General features: G+C 36.7%; 1 protein-coding gene across 1 annotated transcript; it reads right to left on the minus strand.

Annotated features, from left to right (window-relative positions):
* Positions 1-46: 46 nt before the first annotated feature.
* Positions 47-25,219, minus strand: LOC116249278 (protein RST1). The gene is given in 26 exon segments (XM_031622498.2): positions 47-479; positions 1,335-1,459; positions 1,532-1,682; positions 1,946-2,602; positions 3,640-3,806; positions 3,809-3,923; positions 4,059-4,961; positions 6,259-6,441; positions 7,685-7,762; positions 11,777-11,995; positions 12,120-12,220; positions 13,123-13,214; positions 13,312-13,442; positions 13,653-13,821; positions 14,018-14,090; positions 14,172-14,253; positions 14,369-14,500; positions 16,492-16,573; positions 18,552-18,652; positions 18,776-18,963; positions 20,702-20,882; positions 21,744-21,997; positions 22,892-23,168; positions 23,400-23,483; positions 23,767-24,045; positions 24,801-25,219. Coding segments are annotated over 26 exon segments (5,580 nt in total). The 5' UTR covers positions 25,191-25,219; the 3' UTR covers positions 47-113.
* Positions 25,220-26,228: the final 1,009 nt, after the last annotated feature.

Genomic DNA, 26,228 nt, shown 5'->3' on the forward strand with positions numbered 1-26,228 from the left:
CTTAGTAAATTCCTTCTGCCCTATCGAGGCCCATCACAACTTTCCATAAACTAAAAGGGAAAATGCAACACTATGAACAGAACCAAAAAACACTTTCGTAGATATCACGCTTTTCACGTAATCTTCATGTTAGCAAGCTTGAGCTGCTTCTCAAATGGCAAGTACACTCTTAGATTAAAGCAGGTCTCGTGCAAGACCTGCACAAGAAAGCTGTCATTTCCATTTTTACCTATCCAAGTGTCACCTGTATTGTATGCATCATCTCCTTTGTGCTTCGACATTGCAACCAAGTTGTGAAGTCGCTCGGTTGATGCCCATAACTGCTCGACGATGGCTGCTGCCATGGAGTTCCATGTAGGAGATGATAGCAAAGAAGGCAGTGTAGCTGGCAAATTGCTCAAGACTGAGATGGGGTTCAAAACAAGAATTGGTGCATATTCACTCCAACAGCTTGATAGAAGACCCAAAAATTGTAGTGCCTAAAGCATGCACGAGGTTATGATTTTGATCAGAATATGAATTATATAGCAAAATAAGGAAAAGAACAGTGAAGCATCATAAGCCAATTAATCACAAGACCTGTAAAAGCATGAGGGACCTAAGAATTCTGTAGTCTTGCTCCTAGAAATTTAAACAGACGATATAGAAAAAGGTTTGGGATAACGTCTTCCATGGATTTCCAAACGCAGAGTAACATCCAAATACGGATCTTGTAAGTGGATTCAGGATGATAAGAGTTGGAAGTCAACCAAGATTCTCATTTAAATTGATTCAAAAAAATGAGGCTGAAGAATAGGCAAGTCTGGAAGCAGTGAGTCCAACAAAGAGAGTGCTAGACATGCAATCCAAGGAGATAGTTAACAACGAGAAGCAAAAAAGGAGGACTAAAAAGGATTGTAGAAACAATGAGGACTGGTAACGACTGTTTAAGATCACGCCATTAGAAAATATCATGCCAATTTGACAGTTATATGTTTCAGTAAATGTGAATACAAGTTCAAATTTTCACTTGATCACACTATATCTACTTGGAATTTGAGGGGATTTCTTTGATGTTTTCCTTCCTGAAATCTACTAGGGACATGACTCCATCAAAGGCAAATAATGAAATAAGAGCTCATTGTTAATTGGCATAAAAGTTAATGACGACCCAACATAACAAGAAAAATCAACATAAGGATTAACAATAGAAAAGGTGATGTCCCTTAAATGCTATGCTGAAAAAGGAAAAAAAAAGAATCTCAGAAAGAAGAGAACACACAAGCACGTATCCCTAAGTTGCTACCTGTTAAAACAAAATTATGCTTGAAAAAAAATATGGAATATCAACATACCGCTGAAGGATGCCTGCATATGTATATGATCTCAACTGTATCATGAAGCCATTTACGTTTATCATCAAGAGCAGCACGGTCCAGTGCAGCGACAGCTTCCAACAGCATAAACCATGCACCTGCATCTGTCAAGTAATAGTAGTAAGTAGAGGTACTATTGATGTTACTCTCCCTTTTTTTCTTATTAAGACACAAACCATCTAGTTCCTCAGAAACTAAATAACTTTTCAGTATTTCCATCTCTGACACTGGCAGTTGATCCAACACTGTAAGACGAGCACTTGCAATAAACTTCTTTGCTATTTCAGGGAGACTGTTTCGTCCTTGTTGTGGATGCATTTTTTTAAGCTGCAGAAGTTTATAAACAAACATTACAAATATAAAATGCAGTCAAATGATGGTATAAACAAATATATTGAAAGCTAGGCAGCTTCAAATACAAAAGCAAAAGTTGCACCACTGGAATTTCACAGTAACATAGAGAAGACAAACTTGTTGTAACTTGCAACTCCAAAAAAAGGAAATGTAGAGAAGGATATTTCTCTGAAATTTCACAACCAACTTACACATAAGAAACTTCACTAAAGAGAGAAGAACATATTGTAATTCACCTGAAGAAGGGCCATGGTTTGACCTTTGTGAGCCTTTGCTAAACATTTTATAGCTTCTGACCATTCTTGATCGAATGCATAAGAAACTAATTCTGGAACCCTGCCATAAGGTATTTGAGGAAGCAAACCAAACAACAAATGCATGATGTTCTCCAGGTTAACTGAAGAATGTGATAGGTCATCGATCGTGGCAGTAAAACATTCATTCAGACCTTTCCAGAACGACATTCTGAGAATACTTTTCTGATGTATGTGATAAACAAGATAAGGAGACACAGATGAGGTGAAATATTCAATCATATCATGCCATAGCTTGTGCATTCTAGAACTTGAGAAGATTTTTATCATGTCCATCAGATGCGCCAATAAAATACACTGGAGGGGTAACTGCAGAAGCTGAAACCTTGCCAGGTCAGCTATTTCATTAAGCAAACATAGGAGGGAATTGTCATGTTCTGCATGAACAAATAAGAAATGGAGGCACTCCTCTTTTAAGGTTGTCCCATCCACATCCTGCTCACAAGGCTGATTTTTGCAAATTGGAAATTGCATGCAACGTCTTGCAATAGCTCCCCAATCCAATGGAGGTAGCCTAGGAGTTTGTCCAAGGCACCTCAAAACTGTTGAGATTGTCTGAATGGTTGTTGACGTACAATCCTGGACACAAAATTTACAATGTTGGCTTAAGGACAACCAAAAACAACAAAAAATAGTAGCCAATGAAAGGCCAACTTTTTAATGACAAACCTAGAAATGTGAAGATAAAAAAAATAAAATTAAGTTCGTTAAATCTGGAAAAATAACATGAACATAACAAAACAAATTTCAACAGACAACAGCTTCCATTTGACCTTTTTCTGGGTGCATGGAGACATATAGATACCTTTGTCACCTTCAATTTCAGATTCTGAAAGACAACTAATATATCACATTCACAGATATCAACATGTAAAAGATGACGCAATTTCAACAGCCTATGACACTGCTCTGATCATCCTATTTGAGATGTCCAGGTCAGAAGAGCTTCAGACATTTTGATCATCTCTAAAGGAAGCCATTTGCAATTGGATGACGAGATCCTCAATTATGCTGATGAATACATGAATATTATAAGGATGACAAGTTGCCAACATTTGTTGGAACCATAGTCACAAATATAGTTCTCAGGAAAGTTTGAGAAAAACATAGGGGCTCAAAGAAAGAAAAAAAAAAACAGAAAACAAATTATGAAATTATACATTTCTCATTAATTTTTCTGCAAAAATACTGATTAAAAAAATTTCAGAAGAATCAAAGAATGTAAAACATACATTGAAAATCATATAAGCACAGGATTTTATTGCTATATTTTCCCAATATCTTTGTTTTACTTCCTTTTGGCAGCAAAATTGCAATATTTTCGAACTATCACGATATATTCCAAATGAACAGGAGCTAAAGCATGCCCAACTTCAAGTCATATTGTACACAAAACTGGTACTGAATGCACGTTTGACACAATTAACATCAGAAACAAAGATAAGAGGTGAACGGGATATTAAAGAACATAAATCCCCAAGTTCCGTTTAACATGACATTAGAATAAGAAGTAGTAAAAGAAAATAGCAGAATAGAAAGCTTGCCAGAAAAATTGGCACAGGACAATATAGACTCGTTTGCCCTTGTAACCTTTTAGTACACCATAAACAACTCACCTTGGAGAAATCAAGATTCATAAGCCACAGTGAAAGTCCCAAAACTATACTATCCTCAGCAAAATTCTGCGAAGGCAGGTTTGACTGCACTGAGAAGCCATATCCAGTATCCAAGTCCTTTGACATCAATTTGTGTCTAAGAAGTGACAGTGCCCACGCAGAATGGTTTGCAGTTTCTGGTCCTTCGGATCCTGAACCACCAGAAATATCTCTTGCACCAGCGGCGTACATAGTGATTCGGAAAGAGGACTTGCAAGTAGTGGCACTCCAATAGAAGAAGATTCCTTGAAGAGAACAAGTTTCAAAGTTAGGCAAACTTTTGAGGACCTTTTTCTTTTTTCTGATCCTACCTGCTTTGATACTTCCAATCAACAGAACATGAACTTTACTAACAAAGGAAAAAAGAAAGATGATCGAACCTTTGCTTGATAGATCTTCTGCAAAGGATGAAATGCCTGGCCAAGAAGACCTGCAGCAGCACCCATTGCATTCACTATCCCAATCATACCACCCAAGCAAACTAATGAAGGGTAGGCTCCAGTATAGGTATCCTTCATTAGATTCATTAAACTTTTTATGGTCTCAAGCTTCAGTGAGAATACTCCTTCATGTAAAATGCCAGAAATAAGACCACCACCACCAGCACAAGATGCCATCAGTAAACTTTGCTCAGCAGCACCAAAACTCTTTAAGTCAAGAAGCTGAGATATAACACAATGGTAGCTATTAATTATAAATTCAATTTCTTCATTGCCTTCCAACAGTTCTGCTTTCTGGAAAACAGACAAAATTACAGGGATCACAAGGCAAGCACCTGTACATAATGATGCCTTGATCATTCTGTCAGCAGCAGAAGGCCTAGAAGAACCTTTTATATGAGTATCATGTGGAATCCAAGACATTATCATATTTTTTACATCTGACATGGCATCAACAGAACCATCTCTGTGCAAAGCAATGACAGAATATCCTAGTCCCATTGCAAGCCCAGCAATCCCCCAAGTGTCCTCAAGTGAACTATCATAGGTCTCAGTTCCTAAACTAGTAGCTTCATGTACTTTAAGTCCACGTACTGCACTTCGTGGAATGAAGTTACAGAGTCTTTCCAGCGAGTCAGATGACAAATCACACATCTGAACAATCATTGTTGACAAGCCTCTTACTAATTTGCCAAGCAACTCTACCTCCATCAGCTTAAGGGATCCCTCTTCAGGAATAAAACCTTCATCATCACCAGGTCGCTTAAGAAGACCTTGGCACATGAGACCCAAGCCCAAACCACAGGCACCTTTTACAAGGGGACTCTTGCTATTACGCATAACCTGAGAAAAGAGGAATTTAATAGATATAAATACACCAAGCATGCAGATTGTTAGGCAACACTTGTCAAGTGAAACTGTGACTAATCTTTATGAGTCCTATTGATGAATCTGCTGGCTACAATAGATAATAGGAAAGTTGGACTAGTCAGTTGCATTGGTAAAAATGTGGCCTTTTTATAGACCAACTAAATCTACCCACTTCAAGCTCCTCTAAGCTATGTCACAGGAGTGAAGGTGCATGATTGTTACAAAGAACTTGGGTATGTATGGGGCAACAGTATGTCTGTGTCCAGAGTTCAAAGCCCCATTACAAATGTGATCTTTACGTTCAAGACACTATGAGTCTATAGAAGATATATTTTTTAAATATGTAAACAAAATTTCAGAAGCAATGGAGTGAATTTTTTTGGCTTTTGAAACTCATCCTATATGCCCAAGAAACATGATTTTTACGTTAACTAATATGTTTCTAAGCATGCAGATTACATCTACATAGACATCCTTTCAAAAGAAAAGCTTAACAGGATAACTAAAAGAAGGAATCGAGAGAAAGATCTCAGGAGATCCAACTGAATTGTCATTGATACAGAAAAAAGAAATATATGCACTTGAATTAGAACATAAAGTATAATAGCAATCAAATATTAACAGTAAGACCCGATGTGCACTAGTACCCACAGGGCCACAGCACAACCACCTCACATGGATGAAGATTCTACTAACTAACATTTATATACTCAATATTAACCAATAATTTTCATTTTTTTTAAAAAGTGCACTACTCACTTTACTATTTCTCTATTTTCATGTTTGGAGGAAGAAAGAAATCTGATATGCATAGTTGCAGTAAGTAGTTCAAAAGTGTAAGTGAATATTCCAAAACATTAACACATACATTTATATTTCATCTGCACCTGTTTCGGAAGTGCATGCTGTTGTTTAACAATGGTATCTCCATGATGTGTATAGGAAAAGCTAATAAAGCTGATAAAATGACGTAATACTTAACAGCTTATGTATTCAGCCTTCCATCATTTAAACCTTACAAGTTGGAAGAGAATGAAAATATGGATAAATGCCTACTGTAGTAATCCATGCAGTTGAAAAAAGAAAAAAGACAAAAAAAAAACAAGAACACATAATTGACTAATGACTACAATAAGATCTAAAAAACGTTTTATTGAGACTGGCAATAAACATTCTTGAAGAATAATTATCTAAAAATCAGTCAAACAATGGAACAAAGTTTCCCTGCCACAAGAAGAAAGGGACAACGAGCTTATGGCCACTTGAATACCTCAAAAAGTCCATCACCAATCTCTAGCTTTGTTTTCGAGTCTGTTACATGCAGAAGGCTTGAGAGAATGCCCAAAGAAATAGCAGATGTCCATTGTCTGGACTCATGCTCAAACTGATACAGCCAACCCAGTAAAAACCTTGACGCACTAGAAGTCACTGCATGGGCAGATGGAGGTAAAATCTGAAAGGACAAGTGCTATTCCAGTCATGAGTAGGAAAGAACAAAAGTATATCTTACAAATGCCAGTGCAGTATTTCACATTATCACAATGTAGTCAGAAGCAACAATAGAGTAACAACCAAAGAATATCATTTTTGTGTTTCAATTTCCAAATGCAGCAAATATTATTAACAGGAAGGTTATGGATAGACAGAGACCAAACTACAAATAAATTTGTATAATAGGTCGGAGTTAGATAGCCCACTTAAATAAAGACTTTATGCAGATACCTGATTGAACAGAATCCAGAAAGGACTATTAAACCCATGTCTAACTGGATGAACTGCCTGTGTTTGTCAGATTGTCATTAAAAAAGGAAAAGAAAAGTGAAACCTTGTCAAGCTCAATAATGATTGAACTTAAAATTTAGAACCATTTCAGAATTAAATATAATTGTGCCACAAAAATGAAAATCATATTCCAGTATAGCAGGATATCTACAGATCTAAGTTTAACCTAAATGCCACATTCAATTATTCTAGACCAACTTAAAAATATCAAAGCAAATCTGAATTACTTACATCCTATTTGGACTTTGTACTGAGATCGAAACAGAAAATCCAAGTTGTTGACCTTATGGTCAAATGTCCAAACACCAGAAACACGTACCCTATAAATAAAAGTAGGACAAGCTACTGACATGGACTCAATGTTTCTGACAAATGAAAATATGTTTAGTTTCCAATAGTGGATTTTAGGAACGAAATCAATTTCATGTCCTGGGAGAAACCAAGAGGATAGCTAGTTGATCAACCATGCAAGATTTCATATGGTACATTATTGAGGCCTAGTTTAGAGATACAAAACAAGCACAGTATCTGTTTTGCCCATCTGTTACAGAATATTTCTTATATTTTGACGTTTGAAAATGCCCGTGAAGATAATAACAGGTTAATTCTGAAGCCTTTTTCACCGTAATGTGTTTCACCCACTACTTTGTTCAGATAACACACATCAAATAGGGGCTTGTAACTTTATTTCTTTATAAAACAACCATTGTCAGCCTACTAAATCATTTTTTTAATAATCCTTTTTCTAACGAGCATAAAAAGGAGATCCAGAAGCTGCTTCGTTAGTTTCTGCTCCAATTATGTTATTCGTGAGCCTTCTTCAGTAAATAGTCAACAGTATATATATATATATATATATATATGGAAACAGAGAGAGAGAAAGGCGAAGAACACGAACAGCATGAGAACCTTACCGAACCCAGTGCACCAATAGCTAATGCCATATTCTCAGCTTGACGAGGAACAGATCCATTAGACATCTCACATATACCCTGAAGACAATCAAGCAAAATATTAAACAGGTAAATAGTAGCTGCCAAGAAATTTAAACAATCCCCCATCAGAATATTGAAAAAAAATAAAATCATTTCCAACTCCCTCCTCTTCCCCCAACCCCCTCTCCAAAAAGCAAAATGAGACCACATTGTCAATGCAATGAATCAGCAAACGACATAACTATGTCCAGGACTCCACGTGCAAGGAAGTAACCATGGGCATATATTTGACACCCGGATATAGTGTTTGTAGTCTAGAAGATAAAAAGTGAGGCAAAATGTATTGCACATTGGATCTATCCATTGTCAGAAATTTCAGATATATATATTTCCAAAATATCATGACAATACCACCAAAAAACAACTGAAACAAAAGCAAAAACATAATTTATTGTGTGACATATTGGAAAAATTGTAAAAATGAAATTAACATGATAATATCACAATACTATCATGAAAATCATTCTTTTCTAAATAATTCATGTATTTTTTATCTTTGGTTTGTTTAGTTTATCAATGCTTTTGTAATAAAATTAGTATAAAATTCATGAATTCACATTTTGTTGCTGTTTTTTATGTCTTTTAACTTTTTAATTTCCAGCAAACATATTTTCCAATTAATACGCAAGAGAAAACTTGCGGAATAGAAAAACGAGAATTGTATTTGTTACACTGGGTTAGTGACTTAGTGTATGGATATTAGAAACAAAGAACTACTTTAACTGAACTGTAGATTTGAATTTGAAACAATGCATACCAATACCAATTTCCTATTCAGGGGCCATTTCTGACCATTGGATTTTAGATCTGAGGGTCAAATCTGTTGTAAGACCCAATCTTCTAGCAAACAGTGGATCAAACGTCCACGTTTTTGCTAGGGAATCAAGGGTGTGAACTATGGAATCACGTGGTGCATTCTCCTATCCTCATGGATCAGGTGGCACCTTTGCTAGGGAATCAAGGGTGTGTTTCTTTGAGAGGGACCAGAAACTGGTAAGTCGTCATTGTCAAACTAAAAAGAGGAAAAGAGAGAAAGAGAGATGAGAGAGGGACCCCCGGACAAGCAACTCTGGCTTGTCATCATTGCCACCCGAGTGGAAGAGAGAGACTCAGAGAGAGACCGGCAACTTTGGTTAGCCACCACTAAGTGGAAAAACAAGACGGGGAGAGAGAGAGAGAGATGAGCGAGAGACCAGCAACTCTGGTTAATCACTGTTATCGAGCAAGAGAGAAAGAGAGAGCGAGAGCATGCAGAGCACTCAGAGCACTCAACCTGACTTTAGGGTTAGAACAACCTGACTCCCAGCATCATTGGTGCCAGCAGGTCACGAGAAAGTTTCCAGTACTGATCAAAGCAGCATTTAGATCAGCCACCAGACAGCCTAGATAGGCCAGCCAAGAATTGTCCAGTACGACATCAGATCGATCGCAACTGAGGGCTTCTGAAGCAGACATACTAGTGGTTTTTCTTTTTCTTTTTTGGGTTGTCTCAACAGTCCATCTTTTGCTGGGTTTGTATAATTCTAATTTTTAGGTGAGACCATCTTCTTGATTCAGAAAATTTGGTATCTGCTTGATTAATTAGGGGAAGAAGTCATTTTAGCATTGTAATTGGGTTGAACAGGGTTAGTGTCATTGTTGCCTACCATGGGCATCACTTCCCCTCCTCTGAACATCTTTTTGGTTTAGTCAAAAACATCATTCAAACAAGGAATTTCAAATTACTCATCACCTGAAGCCCTAGGATCTTAAGCAATCAAACAGAGCCTTAAGGTCTATTCTTATTATTGATGACAGGTAAATGTATTAGTATCCAAAGATCAGGCACAACGTGGGGCCACATGACCTATTTTTATCCATTCAGGCACACATGAAATTCCACTCTAATGGTACATGAAAGAGGTCATGTGACTTGTTAAGAACAAGGCAAGCCGTCTAGATAACCTTTCCATCCTACAGAGACACTGTGATCTTAGAAATGCTCCTTGACATAGTTTTACCCTTAATCAGTTAAGTCCACCTTATCTACCAGACTCTGTATAAATCAAGCAAATTTTTCTTAGGAACAATAAATGGAACCAAGTACCAGTTCCACCACAGGTAGCCATAGCCTTTTCACAATATGCAAACCAGACTTGTTAAGAACAAGGCAAGCCGTCTAGATAACCTTTCCATCCTACAGAGACACTGTGATCTTAGAAATGCTCCTTGACATAGTTTTACCCTTAATCAGTTAAGTCCACCTTATCTACCAGACTCTGTATAAATCAAGCAAATTTTTCTTAGGAACAATAAATGGAACCAAGTACCAGTTCCACCACAGGTAGCCATAGCCTTTTCACAATATGCAAACCAGACTTGTTAAGAACAAGGCAAGCCGTCTAGATAACCTTTCCATCCTACAGAGACACTGTGATCTTAGAAATGCTCCTTGACATAGTTTTACCCTTAATCAGTTAAGTCCACCTTATCTACCAGACTCTGTATAAATCAAGCAAATTTTTCTTAGGAACAATAAATGGAACCAAGTACCAGTTCCACCACAGGTAGCCATAGCCTTTTCACAATATGCAAACCAGACTTGTTAAGAACAAGGCAAGCCGTCTAGATAACCTTTCCATCCTACAGAGACACTGTGATCTTAGAAATGCTCCTTGACATAGTTTTACCCTTAATCAGTTAAGTCCACCTTATCTACCAGACTCTGTATAAATCAAGCAAATTTTTCTTAGGAACAATAAATGGAACCAAGTACCAGTTCCACCACAGGTAGCCATAGCCTTTTCACAATATGCAAACCAGATGTGGTGCTCCTTGCTGGAACAAGTGGCAACCAGTTTAGAGCCTGAGCTTGATCTTTCGCCAAATCAAGCCATGATATGCAGAAATTTCAGACTCAACCAAGAATATGCAGATGACATTTGATACTGGAACAGACTGAACAGCAAGTCAGATTTGGTTAAAATATGGGTAAATCCAGATCCTAATCTGGTTTTATTTTTTACGAAATCATATATTCACACATCTAGGTATATGGTATATACATAACGAACAGATTAAGTCTAGCAATCAGGAGCAAGACTGGATTTTTTTTTCTTTTTTTTCAAAAGTTCAGCATTACAAGTTCAGTACTTGAAGCACATAAAAACTCAGTTCTATGACCTGATCCATGGAACATCTTAAGACTGTAGACCTAACACCGTAAAAGCTTTGTCCATCCTTAGCTGACCTCATATAATGACAAGTAAAACTAGTTCTCCATATCGTATTGTCAAGGAATTCAAAATACCAGGCCCCTTTTTTTTACTCATTTGAAGCTTAAGACACATACTGAAAGCTTCAGGAATTTCTGCCACTACAACTGGCTGTTCTACCAAGTGGAAAGAAGAGCAACTGGGAACCCATTAGTATTTAATGAATAACCAATGCCATGAACAAAAGAAGTAATTTCTCAAGCTGCAGCAATCTTGAAGCCAGATTCTGCTTCTTGACAAGGCTAGAAGAGAATCCAAGTGCACACAGGGAAATATAAGAGAACATGCCAAGCTTGATCATGCACTCAGATTACCAGACTTGTACCTAGTTAATGAAACTGTACATAACTACTTACACAAAGTAGAGACTGTTGCCCACCAGTAATATGAATATCAGCCAAGAAAAGGTTATTGGCTGCCTCGGTACATGTCATACAACCTAAATTCCACTGATGAGCTCTACATGCTCTAAATTAAGAACAATAATCACAATCAAAGTTCTTTTCTAAAGGACTTTTTAATATGATCATTAACTTGAAGGGTACATGTTATGGGGCCTCAAAAGGGTAGCTGGGCTTTGGCTTTCGTCAATTCTGCATCCCCTTTGGGATTTGCAATTTTTGTTGTGAATACTTATTTGTTGGTAAACAAAATCGAGGGCCACCGTTTAGCAGGACTTCACTGGAATATGGTCGTTAAATCAGTGTGTCCATAAATGGAAGATAAAAGAGAAGGGGAAAGAAAAAAAAAAACTGACCTTGAGGACATCATCAGCAAACTTGTTGAAGCCTTTGTCACTAATGTTGGGCAACTCTTTCTGTCCAAGAATGACCACAGCTTTTCTCATCCAACGGAGCATGAAAGATTGCCAGGATTGCAATGACAAGATTGCCAAAAATATATTTCTTGACAGTTGTAAAGAATCAGCTATTTCCAGCATGAAACCTTCATATAATGTCCGCAGCTTCACCAAGTCCTAGATAAATATGAAACTTGCCCTGGTCAATGTGTCCAAATTCTTCTTTACAAAATGCTGATACAGCATTGCATATTTTAAATGATAATCAAGAACTTTCATTCATTTGATGGGGAATTCATACCTTAAACGCTGATGCCCCTTTGTCGGATTGAGTATTAGTATACAAAGGAAAGCATACTAATGCCACACCTGGGAAATCCCCTGCTTCAGCACTTGAGTTTCCTGAATTACATGCACAACACAAAACACTGAACAAATTAAAATGATGACATACCATACTCTTTCCCACCATGTTTAGAAAAGGAAGGACAGAAAACAAAGAATTAAAAACTGAAGAATGAAAAGAAAGGCCACTAGGTCTGCCTTTAACTAAATTCAGCACTCTTTATAATTAGGATACATTATGAGTTCTTGAAGCAAAACATCATGCAGCATAATGTTAATAATAAGATTAAAGCATGCAGCAACAGAAAAAATACTGATACAGGATGCCAGCTACATATGATGTAAATCCTTTTATTAACTAAAGAGTGCAGTTAATAAGAGTGGCAGAACATACACACACACATACACATATATAGTTTATTGACACAAATATCGAAAAAAATAAAAAAAAATTGCCATATTTTTTAAAACATTACAATTATATCAGCAACACAGAAAAATGAAAGAAACAGCAAAAAATATCACAATATTTTAAAAATCTTGCGAAAGAGTATCTCACAATATTTAGCACGTACTTTTCCTTTCTAAAAATCACGTACTTTTCCTTTCTAAAAAGCACCTTTATACCTTCAGTTTTCCTTTTTTGTTTTTTTTTTTCAACACATTAAAAACTATTTTGAATCTGTATCAATGTTTATGTAACGTGCACATATATATATATGGACACATACACACATATGTACACTTTGGTGATGGAAGGCTCCAAACTTTGTTTCACAAATTCACACCCCCCCCCCCCCCCAAACACACACACACACACATATATATATATATGAATTTTTCTGATAGAAGGCCCCTGTTATTTTACCAATAAGGTCAAAATGTGTAACTAAAATATAAGCAACGGTCTTTGTTACATTATCCCAAGGACAAGGATGCAGAGGCATGGCTATCTCTACCTGATGAAAAGAGAACCCGTGGTAGAACATCTAGTATCTTGTCTATTTTACTAACATTTATTTTCTTTCCCTTCAGGAACCTACGCCTTGTCCTGCACAAAAGTATAGATCAAGTTTATAAAAGAACACTATGAGAATAAATTTGAACTTTTTTTCCAATTTAGAAGATATAGTTGAGGAAGGCAACACATGTGCTCAGAAGATATCAGCTTGACAGTCAAACCCTCCATTGCCTTGAGAACTTCAGCATCAGATTCAGAAGTAACCCAGCTCAAAATGCTATCCTTCAAATTGGGAATTGCTTGTTGAACAAGATTTACCTGAGCAAGTAGAAATCATAAGTGCCATATCAAAACAGGACAATTACACAAGCATGCACAAAAGGCATCCATGTCACCACATGCATGCACAACAGAAACAAATGCAGTGCAGCTGCAGAAATTTCCTGGGTGTTAAGGAAGGCTTTGTTTCGGGACTTATTACAGAAAAAAAATCCATTGGAAACCAAAAAGGAAAAAATCCGAACCTACCTCATACTGGGAGAGTGACTTAAAAGCAGTTGCACGTGGCCTTAACCATTCCAATTCATGACCAATATGTACAGGGGATGCAAGTTCCCATAGAATAAGTAGTACTTGGGTTGATCTTTCAGGGTATGCATTGGCATCCATTGCTCCCCACTGTAAAAGGGTGGCTAAGCTGCCAGAAAGAGGCAAAAACAATTCCAGTTCTTTGTCCATTAATAAAGTTAAAAACTCAATAGCCCAATCTAAGTACCGAATTAAGAACACTCCATATTAATACTCCTTAAGATTCAATCCTCAAAAATAAAGGCCACTTGCTTATCCAGAAAAATTAGTACTGTTCAATCTAAAGCTATTCTAAGATTCTTCACCTGTTGGCAATGATAGGAACCTGGGAGTAACTCAAAATGTGTTCCATAATAACAACCCATGCGGTATAAAAGTCTGCAAAGATTAAGACAATTAAGTTGCAAACTGGACCAAAAGAAAGATAAAATACTTTACTGCAAAAAAATGAAGACATACCAACTACATCAGCTTCACAAAGAAAACCAAGGCTTTCAAGTCCAAGAGCTTGGATGGTTGGAGAATGACTCTCAATACATGCCTGCAAACTCAAAAGGATAACCGACATCATGGCCATTAATATATGAGACATTAAACGAGTAATGGAGAGCATAAGGTCTATCCCTAGAGTAATATGCTCCATATGGCATACTTACAGATACAGACAAGATCAAGTCAACACCCCTATCAGGATTTCTCTTGCAAACATCACGGATGCAAGCAGCAATGCTAATGCATACGTCACTCTCGCAGGAAAACTGAAGAAACGTACTAGAATGCAAAGCTCCCTGTATGTCAAAATTAAGTTATTGGTGACATAATTTCAGGTAGACTAAATGCTTTCTACATAGAGGAAATAGAAGAAATCAGGAAAGCAATTCTCAATGATGCTGCCTGACATAAAGTAGCGAATGTTAAAATTATAAAGCCCCAAAGTTTCTTCTTCCACATTGTTTCTTCTATATCACTTCAGAAAAAGAGAAGTGCAAAATTCATACCTACTATCGTTTTATATTTTCATTAAGACGTTTGATGGGATAAAGCACTCTTCACCACCGAAATCCCTTTGTCATGTTACATCATTATTAACTGTGTTCAACTTCTGAGGCCTCACATATCCTACTCTAAGCACTAAAAACGTTAAAAAACTAAAAATGGGGGAAAATAAAATAAGTGAGAAATTAATAAAAAAACATCAAAAGATAAGTAAATTTGCAACAAATAAAAAATAGAAAATGAAAAAAATTGTTTAACATTAAAAGAATAAAAAATGAAAAATTTGAAAAAAGGGGAAAAAATGAGTTAAAAAAGTGTTTTTTTTTGTTTTTAATGTTTTCTAAAAAAAAATGTTTTTTTTTAGTTTTAAACGGCAATTTAATTTATCGCGTTTTTTAAAAAAAAACACACACACACATTTCTTCACTTGATATATGTAGGTCAGATAAGCATCTATATCAATTGAAAGAGACATATTCAAAGAGTGAAAAGCCTTTTTGAACCAAAGTTTTAAGATGAAAGATTTTCAAGACTTGAGATATTTTCTTAATGTTGACGTTGATAAGAAGGATGATACTTTGTCTCTAGCTCAACATAAATATACCATTGACCTATTGGGCAGGGCAAGGATGAGAGGTTGCAAGCCCTTGGCTACTCTTAGTGTTTCACATTCAGAAGTTACGCTTTGAGGATGGAGACTTGCATGATGATCTGACCACATATTGAAGTACAATAAGCATGTCTTGATGTCTTACTTTACTAAGTCAAACAATGTTATTTTATAAATCAAGTGTCGCTGTTTATATATAAGCTAATAGCTTGACACATGAAGGCAGTGAACAGATACGAGGTAACAGAAAAGAATGGTTAGAGAGGTGCATTTTGTAAAAGAAATTGGTCCACAAAAGGTAAATATGAAATTATTGCTTATGTGGATGCAGATTAGGTAGGAAATCTAAATGAAAGGAGTTTAGTCTCTAAATAGTGTATGTCACTGGAGAGAATCCAATATCTTATAGCAGAAAATAAAGATCATTGCTAGATCAAGTAATGAATTAATGTACGGATCTACCATTGCTGCCACCACTGAAGCCATATGAGTTGGACATTCACAGAGGGAGGAAGAACTTATCTCAAGGTCACTATTGTTATGCAATAATCAAAGTTCTAAACATACTTTTTCAAATCTGATTCATCATAATTGCAGAAAACACATTGTGATAGATTAATGTTCCATCAAATAGAAGGTTGAAGAAAGGAGATTGAACCTCACAATGTTGGAAATGAAAATTCACAAAGAACAGTCTTTGGTATTTAAATGGCAAGACACCCATGGTTCAAGAACATGTACAACTTGAGACTGTTAAGTTATACTGGATTTGGCTTCCATTCTAGCTCAAACCCAAACATGATGTATACTGGGCACACACTACATGTGGATATAGCTATTCTATCATATGAGGGGGGGCATCATTGTTTAGTGTTATATCTTTGGAAGACATATAATTGAATGAAATTAGCCTATCAGGTCACACCTCTCACATTTGGAGTAAATTTTAGGGGACTTCCTTATTGCCTTTTTAAATACTTCTTTGCTAAAAAATAAAAATAGTTTGTGGTGGTTGATTTTCACAATTTAACACAAACGTCATCACAATGAAAATTTTTGTCAGTTGTTTAAGCATGTATAACCCACAAAAAGCATCTGCATGTATAACTCAAATATGCAAAATGGTTGTCCTATGTAATCGTATAAAAGTAATGAAATGTGACTCCATCACACCTGTAAATGCTCAAAGACGGAATTTGAATTTGAGACCTCCCATGCTTGATAAAGTAAGCGAACTGCAAAAGCATATAATACTCTGCAAAGAAAAAATACAAAGTAGCATCAGACTAAGCACTACTTTAATCAACCTGAGAAATGGAAAGTTTAAGACCTCAACTGGCTTTCTCTTAACTTGACAACTAAGGTCTGAGCACATACATTTGAAATTAAGAAAATAATCGCATAAAAAGTTGCACCAAGAATTTCCAAAAAAAAGTGTGAATTAAAAAAACACATTGAAAGTGTGGATGAACTGCATATTAAGGAGAAACCGCAGGACTAGAAAAAGTAATAACATCTAAGACTCTATCGGCGTCCAAGAACTACACGAAGGAATTAACCTACCAAACAATCCAGCATGAAAACATATATATGTCAAAGGAAAAAACCATGATTCAAGTCATAGTGACAAATATCTCCAACACTTCGAAAAGATCCAGATACTGTTGTAATTTTGAATCCAAACTATAATATCAACTTCCAACATTTTCAAAATACCCCCATAAACAAAAATTTCAAGAAAATTTTTTAACTATGTCATTTTTTCTTTTATATTCTCAAAAGGTTTTTCTGAGTGTTTTCCCAAAAATTAAAATGTTTCATAAGAAAACTACCAGAATATGCACATCGACATAGATACAGGTGTCAGTGTCAGAGATGGGTACAAACAGGCAGACAGAGAGTCTTGAAAAACTAGACGCTTGTATATATATATATATATATATATATATATATATATAACCCATTTTAAACCGGCATTTAGACCTAATAAAAGTAAAAGAATAACAGTAGGAAGAATGGCAAGAACAACATCTTGCCCGACACCCTAGCACAATAAAAAAGGAAATGGCTATTTCTTTAAGACCATACCAGCTGCCCAGGCAGAGAGAGAGAGCACAACGGAGGGAAGAGGAAGGAACCTGGCATGGCTAGAAAAAGAAGAAGAAAAAAGGTGCATTTCCAGAAAGCCTAGTTTCTGACTTTTTCCAGATAAAAAACATTCTTCAAAGAGACACATGACCAGCTTCTATTGTCACAAATATCATTCTCGGGAAAATATCGACAAAGTTTTCTCAGGTATTTTTTCGCGAAGTTGTTTTTCTCAGGAAAATCTCGATAACTTTTTAAAAAAATGAAATCATAAAAAAACCTTTATTCTAAATATTAAAAAAAATAAAATATCAGGAAAAAAAATCGTGATAAAATTGTGAGATTTTTGTTTTCACAAGATTTTCAAAATCTCATGAGTGTTTCCAGAATTTTTTGTTTTATTTAATTTTCTCGTAAATATCACGATATCTATGATGCTGCTTCTAAGGCACTATGTTAAAAATGTTGTCAGTTGTGACCCAGAGACGTTGATGCACGTCTGACATCAACATCTCTAGCTTTTGGATGTACCAACAAAACATAAGTTCTCACTTATATATTTAAACCTGCAGTTGACTCAAGCATTCAAGGCACTATGAAGGCCAGATTTAAATAGGTCCAAATTATCCACTTAAGAACGACATGCCAAATTGTAAAATTGTAAAACAGATGGACAACAAATTACAATTGAAATTAGTGCAGCTTTTGGGACACACCATGTAAAGTAATTTGTGTTTTAATGTTCTAGATCTTTCATTTCCTGACATTACATGAGTTGGCTTCCAAGCTATAAGATTCTCAATTTCTCGTTGAGTATTGTTTAGAATTTTAACCATAAGAGATTTTCAACAAAAGTAGTGAACATTATGTCTATCTAAATTCACACGTCCATACAAATTTTACATAAAACGACATACATAATATTTTTTTTTGTTTTTACTTTTTCATGTGGCAGAAAAATAAACTAGAAAAATTGAAAGCTGATAGCCATTGCATGAAAATGCAACACGATGTTATTTTTCTTTCAAAATCATCTGAAGCAACTTCATTAGCAGATTCAACAATAAAAAGGACTGGATAAAGTGGTGAGAAGTAGCAATGTCCAACTTTTAAAGGGCATAACAAATTCCAGATGAATACCATACGGGTTCACATCCTTGCAAAGCATTGAAGATATTGTCTCAACAATTAGTGGTGATACGGGAGAGTGTGATCCCATTGATGCAAAAACCGTCAAGAGCTTCAGCTGCAAAAAAGAGGAAACAAAAAAGGCCTATCAAATAAATATAACATTTTTTTACAGAATTATCTACAAGAAAGGTTTACGATTACACATCACATATAAATCAGAGAGAGAGAGAGAGATGACCAAAATTTCAGGTGACTGCTTCTTCTCAATGCAGATGATTCTACTGTAGAACAGGACAACTAGCAGCAGAGAAAGGCCTAATCTCTGATCCATTCTTGCGATAGAAGCCAAAGTATCAATAGCAGAGAGCTGAAGATTTTGGTGCATAATCAGAACAGAGATAACAGCACCAAGCAAGAATGGAATCCCTGTATTATGAAAAAGAATGATGTCACTGGGTGAAAATATGAGCCAAGATCTACATTTCAACCATAAAAATTCTAATTCAGGCAACCTTCTTTATTGGTGGCTGAAACCTAAAACCCCTCCCTTTGTCAATAAATTATCTTTGGTGATCAGCAACTCACCGACTGGGCAACATATGGTTATGTTTTCAGCGAGACAACGACTCAAAGGTTCCTCCTTCCCCTCTCTTTTTTGCCTCTCCTATAAGTGTTGATGGATACTCTCTCTCTCTCTCCTCTCTCGTGATCGGCCTTCTTTCCCTCTCTACCTTCTATCTTTGCCTTCCTCTCTCTTGATCTCCCTCACCCTATTTGTCTTTTTTTTTAAAGTAAATGAAATCAAATTAATTATCTCTCCAATGATTGTACATTTCATCTTTCTTTGTCCTTGAAATTGATTTTGCTTTTGTAGTTCAACTATGAATTTTCATTTTCTTTAATTATTTGCTTATTAATTGTAGTTTTTTTTTTAAACCACATTTTTGTTATACACATATACCCCCCACACCCAAGTTTTTTGTAATTGGTCCACACCCGCATCCATATTACATAGCTTCTTCTACTCTTTCTCTATCCTTAAAATGCAGATGGTCTAAAAAATCATCAAGATCCTTTCTTATGAAAAGTATAGTTCGCCCTACACTTTTATATGTTTCGCATATTCGCAATTATCCTTCAGAGAGCAAGACAGGCAGGAACCAGTAGGGTGGATTGGAGAGGCTCAAGGTTATAAACACTCTATTACCAACTTGGCACACTTACTGATTTAGATGGAAAATGAAGGAAAATTGTATTGTGAAATGGATTCGCAATTGGCGGATAAAGAGTGAATCAAAGCTCATCAATCTATCATGATGTCATGGATGTATAAAAGGTCACATCAATTCAGATGTAATTTTATATATATAGATAACCGGAGGTTACAATATCTTCTCACACAAAACCTATACAACTTGTTCACTTCTTACTAAAACCTCAAAGAAACTATTGATTTCAATAAGAGTTCCGTACCACTATTTTCTGCTTGTGAACAATCAAAGCTGTTGCTCCCACTTCAGTTTTTCACTTTTTTGTAACACCCTCTAGGCGAATGTGCATTCACTAAGAACATAAAAACCTGACTTTACACCCACACACAAACAAGATAGGTCAAACGGACCATCCGTATGCATGCATAAGTTGTGGAGCATTTATTTGCCTTGATTACATGTACTGTTATCATGTCAGCAAATTTTTGCTTATAGATCCACTAGGAACATAGCAAATGGAAGCAGATGACTTATCTAGAGCATGTGATACCCATGACAACGTGTCTCATATATGGTACATATGCATCTTAGGTATGGCCTATACATTTTAAGTCATACATACTATAAAATGTTAAACTAATTTACATGTGCATTTTGCTATTTTCATTCGTTGATTGCTAAACACTAAACTTAAATAACTGTTTATGATTATAGAAATCTAGATATCTAGATTAGATTTATGAGCGGTGAAATCTAATTCCGTTAATCTTAAGACCCTTATAGAATTCAATTGACAGACCAACTTTTCATGATTTTGTTCTTGATATATGTTTTTGGATATTCCACATCTCTATCTGTACAGTTAGATTTACAACAACGGGCTGGAAGGCCTTCTGTATGGCAAGATGGTCTGACAGCCAAATCTGAAGCATAAACATGTATTAGTTGTTGACCTGCCATCAGATGACTTGAAGGTTGAGAAAATGCTACAGACTTTGACTTTTCAACAGCCACTGAGATATGGTCTCTTAGTTCAGCAAGCCACATGTTTGGCATATCACAAGATCCAATGCCCTTGAACTTTGCTCTGGGACCAACACTTAAGCAGTAAGTATTTTCTGAAGAACACAGATCCTGAAAACAGAAGGCAGTTGAGAGTATAAGAATAAACATTGACATTGATATGTAATCCAACCAGATGTAAGTTAGTGTAGTTCAGAAAGCCAATAATCATTAAGCATCTTCCAGGTGTGTGAACATGTTATGTGTGAGACAAAACAGCTGCAAGAGGAACTCTTTATATGACTTGCAACATATTTCAGAGTTTCTTGATCTACTCTCCTATTTAAGACAAATTTCCTTTTATTCATGAGTAACAGCTTATACCACAATATCGTTCTTGTGACTTTTTCCAACCACACCTTTCTACACATGGAAAACCTCACATATTCTAAATTCAAAAGATACTACAATTATAATGAATTATGGATACGAAACTTATCTGCAGAAGTTTTAAATTCCAAATGAAATAAAATCTTTTTAAAAAAAATACTGTTACAATATTGATATGTCTGCCTTTTCAGTACTGAAAATATGGTGAGGTTTCCCATTATTATCTTTAGAGTTGATTTGCCAATAAAATCATAATATTTACAAAGCGTAGCAGATGTTGATGATTCAGTATTGGTCTTCATTGTGCAGACTCCCTCCAACTGATTGCCTATGTTGAAGCAGTTGGCTCAAAAAAATGTATCTTAAACTCAAGGGAACCAACGTTGGCATGAATATGCAACAACACTGGATTGCATGCTATACATGTAAAAAATTTAAGGAAATACATACTTCACGTGCACATATCTATGGAAAGGAGCAACCCGATACAGATATAAAATAAAATGACTATAGACGAGAAGGGAAAAGAATTTTCCAGAAGATGAAACAATAACGTCAAATTCGAAAAAATAGAACCAGAAGTGAAAGAGAAGCAATCAAAACCTGAAGAAACAAATGCTGCAATAAATTTTGGGGAAGATATTCAGTTGTTCTAGTATGCGGAAGCCTTTTGTTGCTAACTGATAATCTATTTGTTGAACCCAACAAATTTTTTATTAGCATCTCCAATTTACCAAGTAATTCAGATGCAGCAGCTTTAATAGATTTAGCAGGAGAAGCCATGAGATGGATTGCGGGAAAAATGAATAAAAGCTCTTCCCTTAAAGAAAAAGAATTGTCATTTGTCTTGTCTGATTCTGCCAAAAAAAAAATCAGAATTCGATATATAAGCACTAAGCAGCTTCACATGAAACTAAAACACAATTAAAGCCAAACAGGACAGGCTAAGTTCTCTATTACAATAGAGAGCCATTGGGACATCAAGACCATATGCAAAGGTGACAAAGACGTGAATATGAACTGACATGCTGAAGTACGAAGTGTAGAAGATGACAAAATCATTGCCTGTAAATTGACAATTTCAAGACACCAGCAAAAATCGGACATGCAACAGTAGTAGATGCACAAGGAAAATATAGAATGTATAAGCATTTAATTTTAACCAGAAACAGCTTTACTAGGGATCTAGATGGATCAAGAGTCAGTTAAGATGTAGCCATTACCACATCTCACTAAGCAAACATTAGCTAATCGCATGTAGAATAACAAAAAGACATGGATAGAAAAGCTACTACCCAATTTGGCCAGTTACGTTACGATTGGATTCAGATATCCTCAGGGGTTGGACATTCATTAGATGTAGATGAAAACCCATAAACTGACTTTGAACATTAATAGGATCTCATCCTTTCTCCTTTTCCTTATCTTAGCAGGCCTGACTATTCAAAATAGTCAGAGATGTAGACCCATAGACATCCTAAGCCCACACAAAAACTTACACATGCTGTCATAAACAGCAAATATCTTAAAATTTTAAAACACATACAACAAGAATGAATTCATACACTGATAACAATAGATCTAAAGACCAGGTTCAGCAAACTTTACCATCCACCACTTCTTAACATTTAATAAAGGTCCCGTAGAGATAAACTACAGTGATGACAAGTAGATCAGAACTTGCAGAACTTTCAGTCTTTCACATAAAAGTGAAGAAATGGAAGCCAAACATAAATTGGAAAGAAGACTACCAGATTCATGCCTCCAGTCCAGCAGCATAATTAAGAGATTCAATATTGCAAGCTGCTCATGCTCAAACTCTGCTTTGGTAAGAATGAAAAATAAAAAGGCTATGGCAGAAGAAAATGTCTGCATATATCTCAATCCATGATTCCTTTGGAGAAGAAGCAATCTTTTCGATAGCATGATAAGCACTTCGATTTCGGCATATTCACCACCACAACTAGCACAGCAAGACAAGAGTCGCTCTAGAAGTTCTGCTCCAACCACTTGAACCTCAGAAGCATACTGTAATGGATAGGCCAAAAAAGAATTTCCTAAGTACTGTCAAATGTTTTCAGAAATAACCTGCTATAACATGAATCTTGTAATTTTACTATCATGTTATATAGCTTTCTTGATTATATTAGTCCAAAACCATCACCAACGTTGACAAAATTTAAGTAACAAGACTACATGTCACTGAGACAGAAGCACATTTGATACAGAGAAGTCACAAGCTTTCCACCAATACAATACCATTTCTGTTTCCTTCATATGCTCCAAGATTATTGAATATGCATCCACCAAACACTCTGCTGAGACGCTCAGAAGAGAAAACCCCTGTCAAACGTGAGAGCGTTAACTACTTGTTTTCACATTGCACAATGGGTGCCCGCCTGGTAATCTCATCCAAAAAAAAAGGTCAGGTGCCGAGCATGTTGGAGACACGCTTGACACTAATAATGTTCACTAGCTTCAACGAAAGCAGTTAAATAAGACAGTATACGTCTTCTTTTTTCCTTCTTAAATCAGGCTCCTTGTTGCACTAGCTATTGCAGTTCTTGTAAACGAAAGTGGCAAAATTTGCATAAGAAAATATGACGTGCAAGATAAGCCATATTACCTCTAAATTCTTCCAATAAATATAGCCCATGCATTCCACTAAAATCTTGAAAAGTGATATCCCTTGGGGAAGAATGGAGCAAGACAATGATGAAATACACGAAACCAACTGCCTCGCGAAGGTGGATTTCACTGAAAAATGGTCTTCCAAGAACGTGAACATAATAAAGGGCCTTACGAACAAAGCTGTATCACTTACGCTCTCGTGTAAATGCTCTGAGACAAACAGTATCACTTGCTGCATAATCTCTGATTGCGTCTCATTCCGACACGAAAGTACCTAAACAAGGATTGTTAAAGCTTGTGAACATCAAAAATATACCCAGAGGCAGAGGTAGCACGAATACTAGGATTGTTAATTGTTTGTGCCGAATTATAAGAGGTTGCATATACAGTTGCACATCATTGCAGAAAAAAAGGAGGACACGCAATGACAGTAACTTTAAGAATCAAACATCATCACTGTTCATAGGACGAAATAATCCTTTCTCTTTTCCTTTCGGGAATCTAGAAAGCCTTACACACCAAGTTCATGTGGATAAAACCTTATCAAGAGACGCGCACCCTAGTATTGTGAACCTACGACTAGCCGACGGACTGCCACACTAACAATTGGACCTTTTCAGATGAGAAGACCTTGTTGGCTCGCTTTGCAATTAAGCAGAAGTTCGAAAAAGGGGAAAATACACGTGATCCTCCTCAGCATTGTCAATAATCGAAGGCCAAAAATAGCAGCAAGCGAGAGGAGTTTTGAACTCGTACATCCTGTTTAAGAATCCTTTTCCCACGATTATTCGTTAGTAATACGTTGAACCACCCTACGGTCGTCCAAAATCGAAACACTGGTGCACAAAATATACGAGACTCGACACCCAATGTCATTAGAGATCGTGCCCTAGCTCTAACAGAAACCAAAATAGAGTTCTTTGTTATTAAAAAGCATCGTAGTTCTCTCGCATTTCGCGACTTCCAAGCCCGGTTATCCAACGAAGAGAACACTAAAAAAATCCAAAACCCAGGGAAAATTTATCCGACCTTGATGAAGGGATGCGTCTCCGGCGAGTCGTCACGCCACCAGGGACCGCTCCGAAAGGCGAGCCTGCAGAGGAAGCCGATTCCTTTGACGAAGACGCTGACGAACCGGGGAGGGCATCCCTCAAGCGCAGCAAGCAGCTCCTGGAACGCCAGATGAGGATCCATCCGGCCGTTCTTGACAAGGAGGCATAGCTCGCGGACGGCCTGATCGGCGACGGACGCAGAGGTCGATAGGAGGCACCTGCCAATAGCTTCCTTCCCGGCATCGGACGACAGGCCGAGGTGGGGAGGGGCGGAGCGGAGCTTCTCGAAGAGAGCGGCAACGGCGTGCCGCTGCATCGACGGCTCGCCGGAGCGGAGCCGATCGAGAAATGGCGCGTAAGCGTTCATCCTCGCGCCGGAATCGAACCGATCGTAGGCCGTGGAGGGAACGCTCTTTTTGTGTGGAAGGCGGGAGCAGTAAAATCGGGTCCAGATACTTATCGACCCGTAATAGATTTGAACTTGGATTTGGATTTTAAAAGTGCATCGGAGACCCAACTTAGTTCATTCAATATGCTTGGATCTGGATCTGGATCTGGATCTGGATCTTTCATATGGAATTTTCTTTCCCCTTCAAAATCTGTCCTAAAGTTTAGTAAACTATAACAATATCAAATCTATCTGATTTGAATTTAAGTGCTTTTGTCTGAAAAATATGGCATAAGGTTAAAGTTTTGACCATGTTAAGACGGTGATCATATGTCACCAAACTTCCTCAAGCCCTAAGTAATTGGATTTCAAATTGGATATGGTTCGAAGGTTAGATTCAGATTTTAATACAAGTTTTTGAGACCAATTAATTCCAGTTCACATGACTCTATACTACCTTCATTTGTTATGCAATTCAAACTTGTTTCAGTTCCAGGGTCCAGGGTGGTGCGTTCACAAGGTCAATAGAACCTGATCCATGGTGGTCTTACCAACACTGGGTGACAAAGGGTGCTAACTCTCGAACCCTTGTCAAGAAGCCTCACGCAGGAACCTCAAAACAATCTTACAAATTTTTGACCTTGATATGGGTTTTACTTGAATTTAGATTTCAGCACCAAAGTAATGAACCGAGTCCAAACATGAGTATTCATGGGATCTTCCTTTTTCTCTACCTACTAGCCAGCTGAGAATTGAACAGGGAACTGACCCAAATCCATCAACTGCATCCCTGTTTCTAGTGTTCAAAAGTTGTTGAAGAATTGCTAAAAGATTGGTTGTATATTTGCCACTAGAGAAAACAACATTACCATAATAAAACCAAGAAAAATTTTGAAGAACAGCAACCAACAAATGCACTCGCTTTTGAATATTTTACGTTTAGATACTTAATTACAGGTGAAGAAACCAGTAAAATGAAGGGCTTTGCGTTGAAGTGTTGGCATATGACAACGGTAT

The sequence above is a fragment of the Nymphaea colorata genome, chromosome 2, assembly GCF_008831285.2.
Source record: "Nymphaea colorata isolate Beijing-Zhang1983 chromosome 2, ASM883128v2, whole genome shotgun sequence".
Lineage (NCBI taxonomy): Eukaryota > Viridiplantae > Streptophyta > Magnoliopsida > Nymphaeales > Nymphaeaceae > Nymphaea > Nymphaea colorata.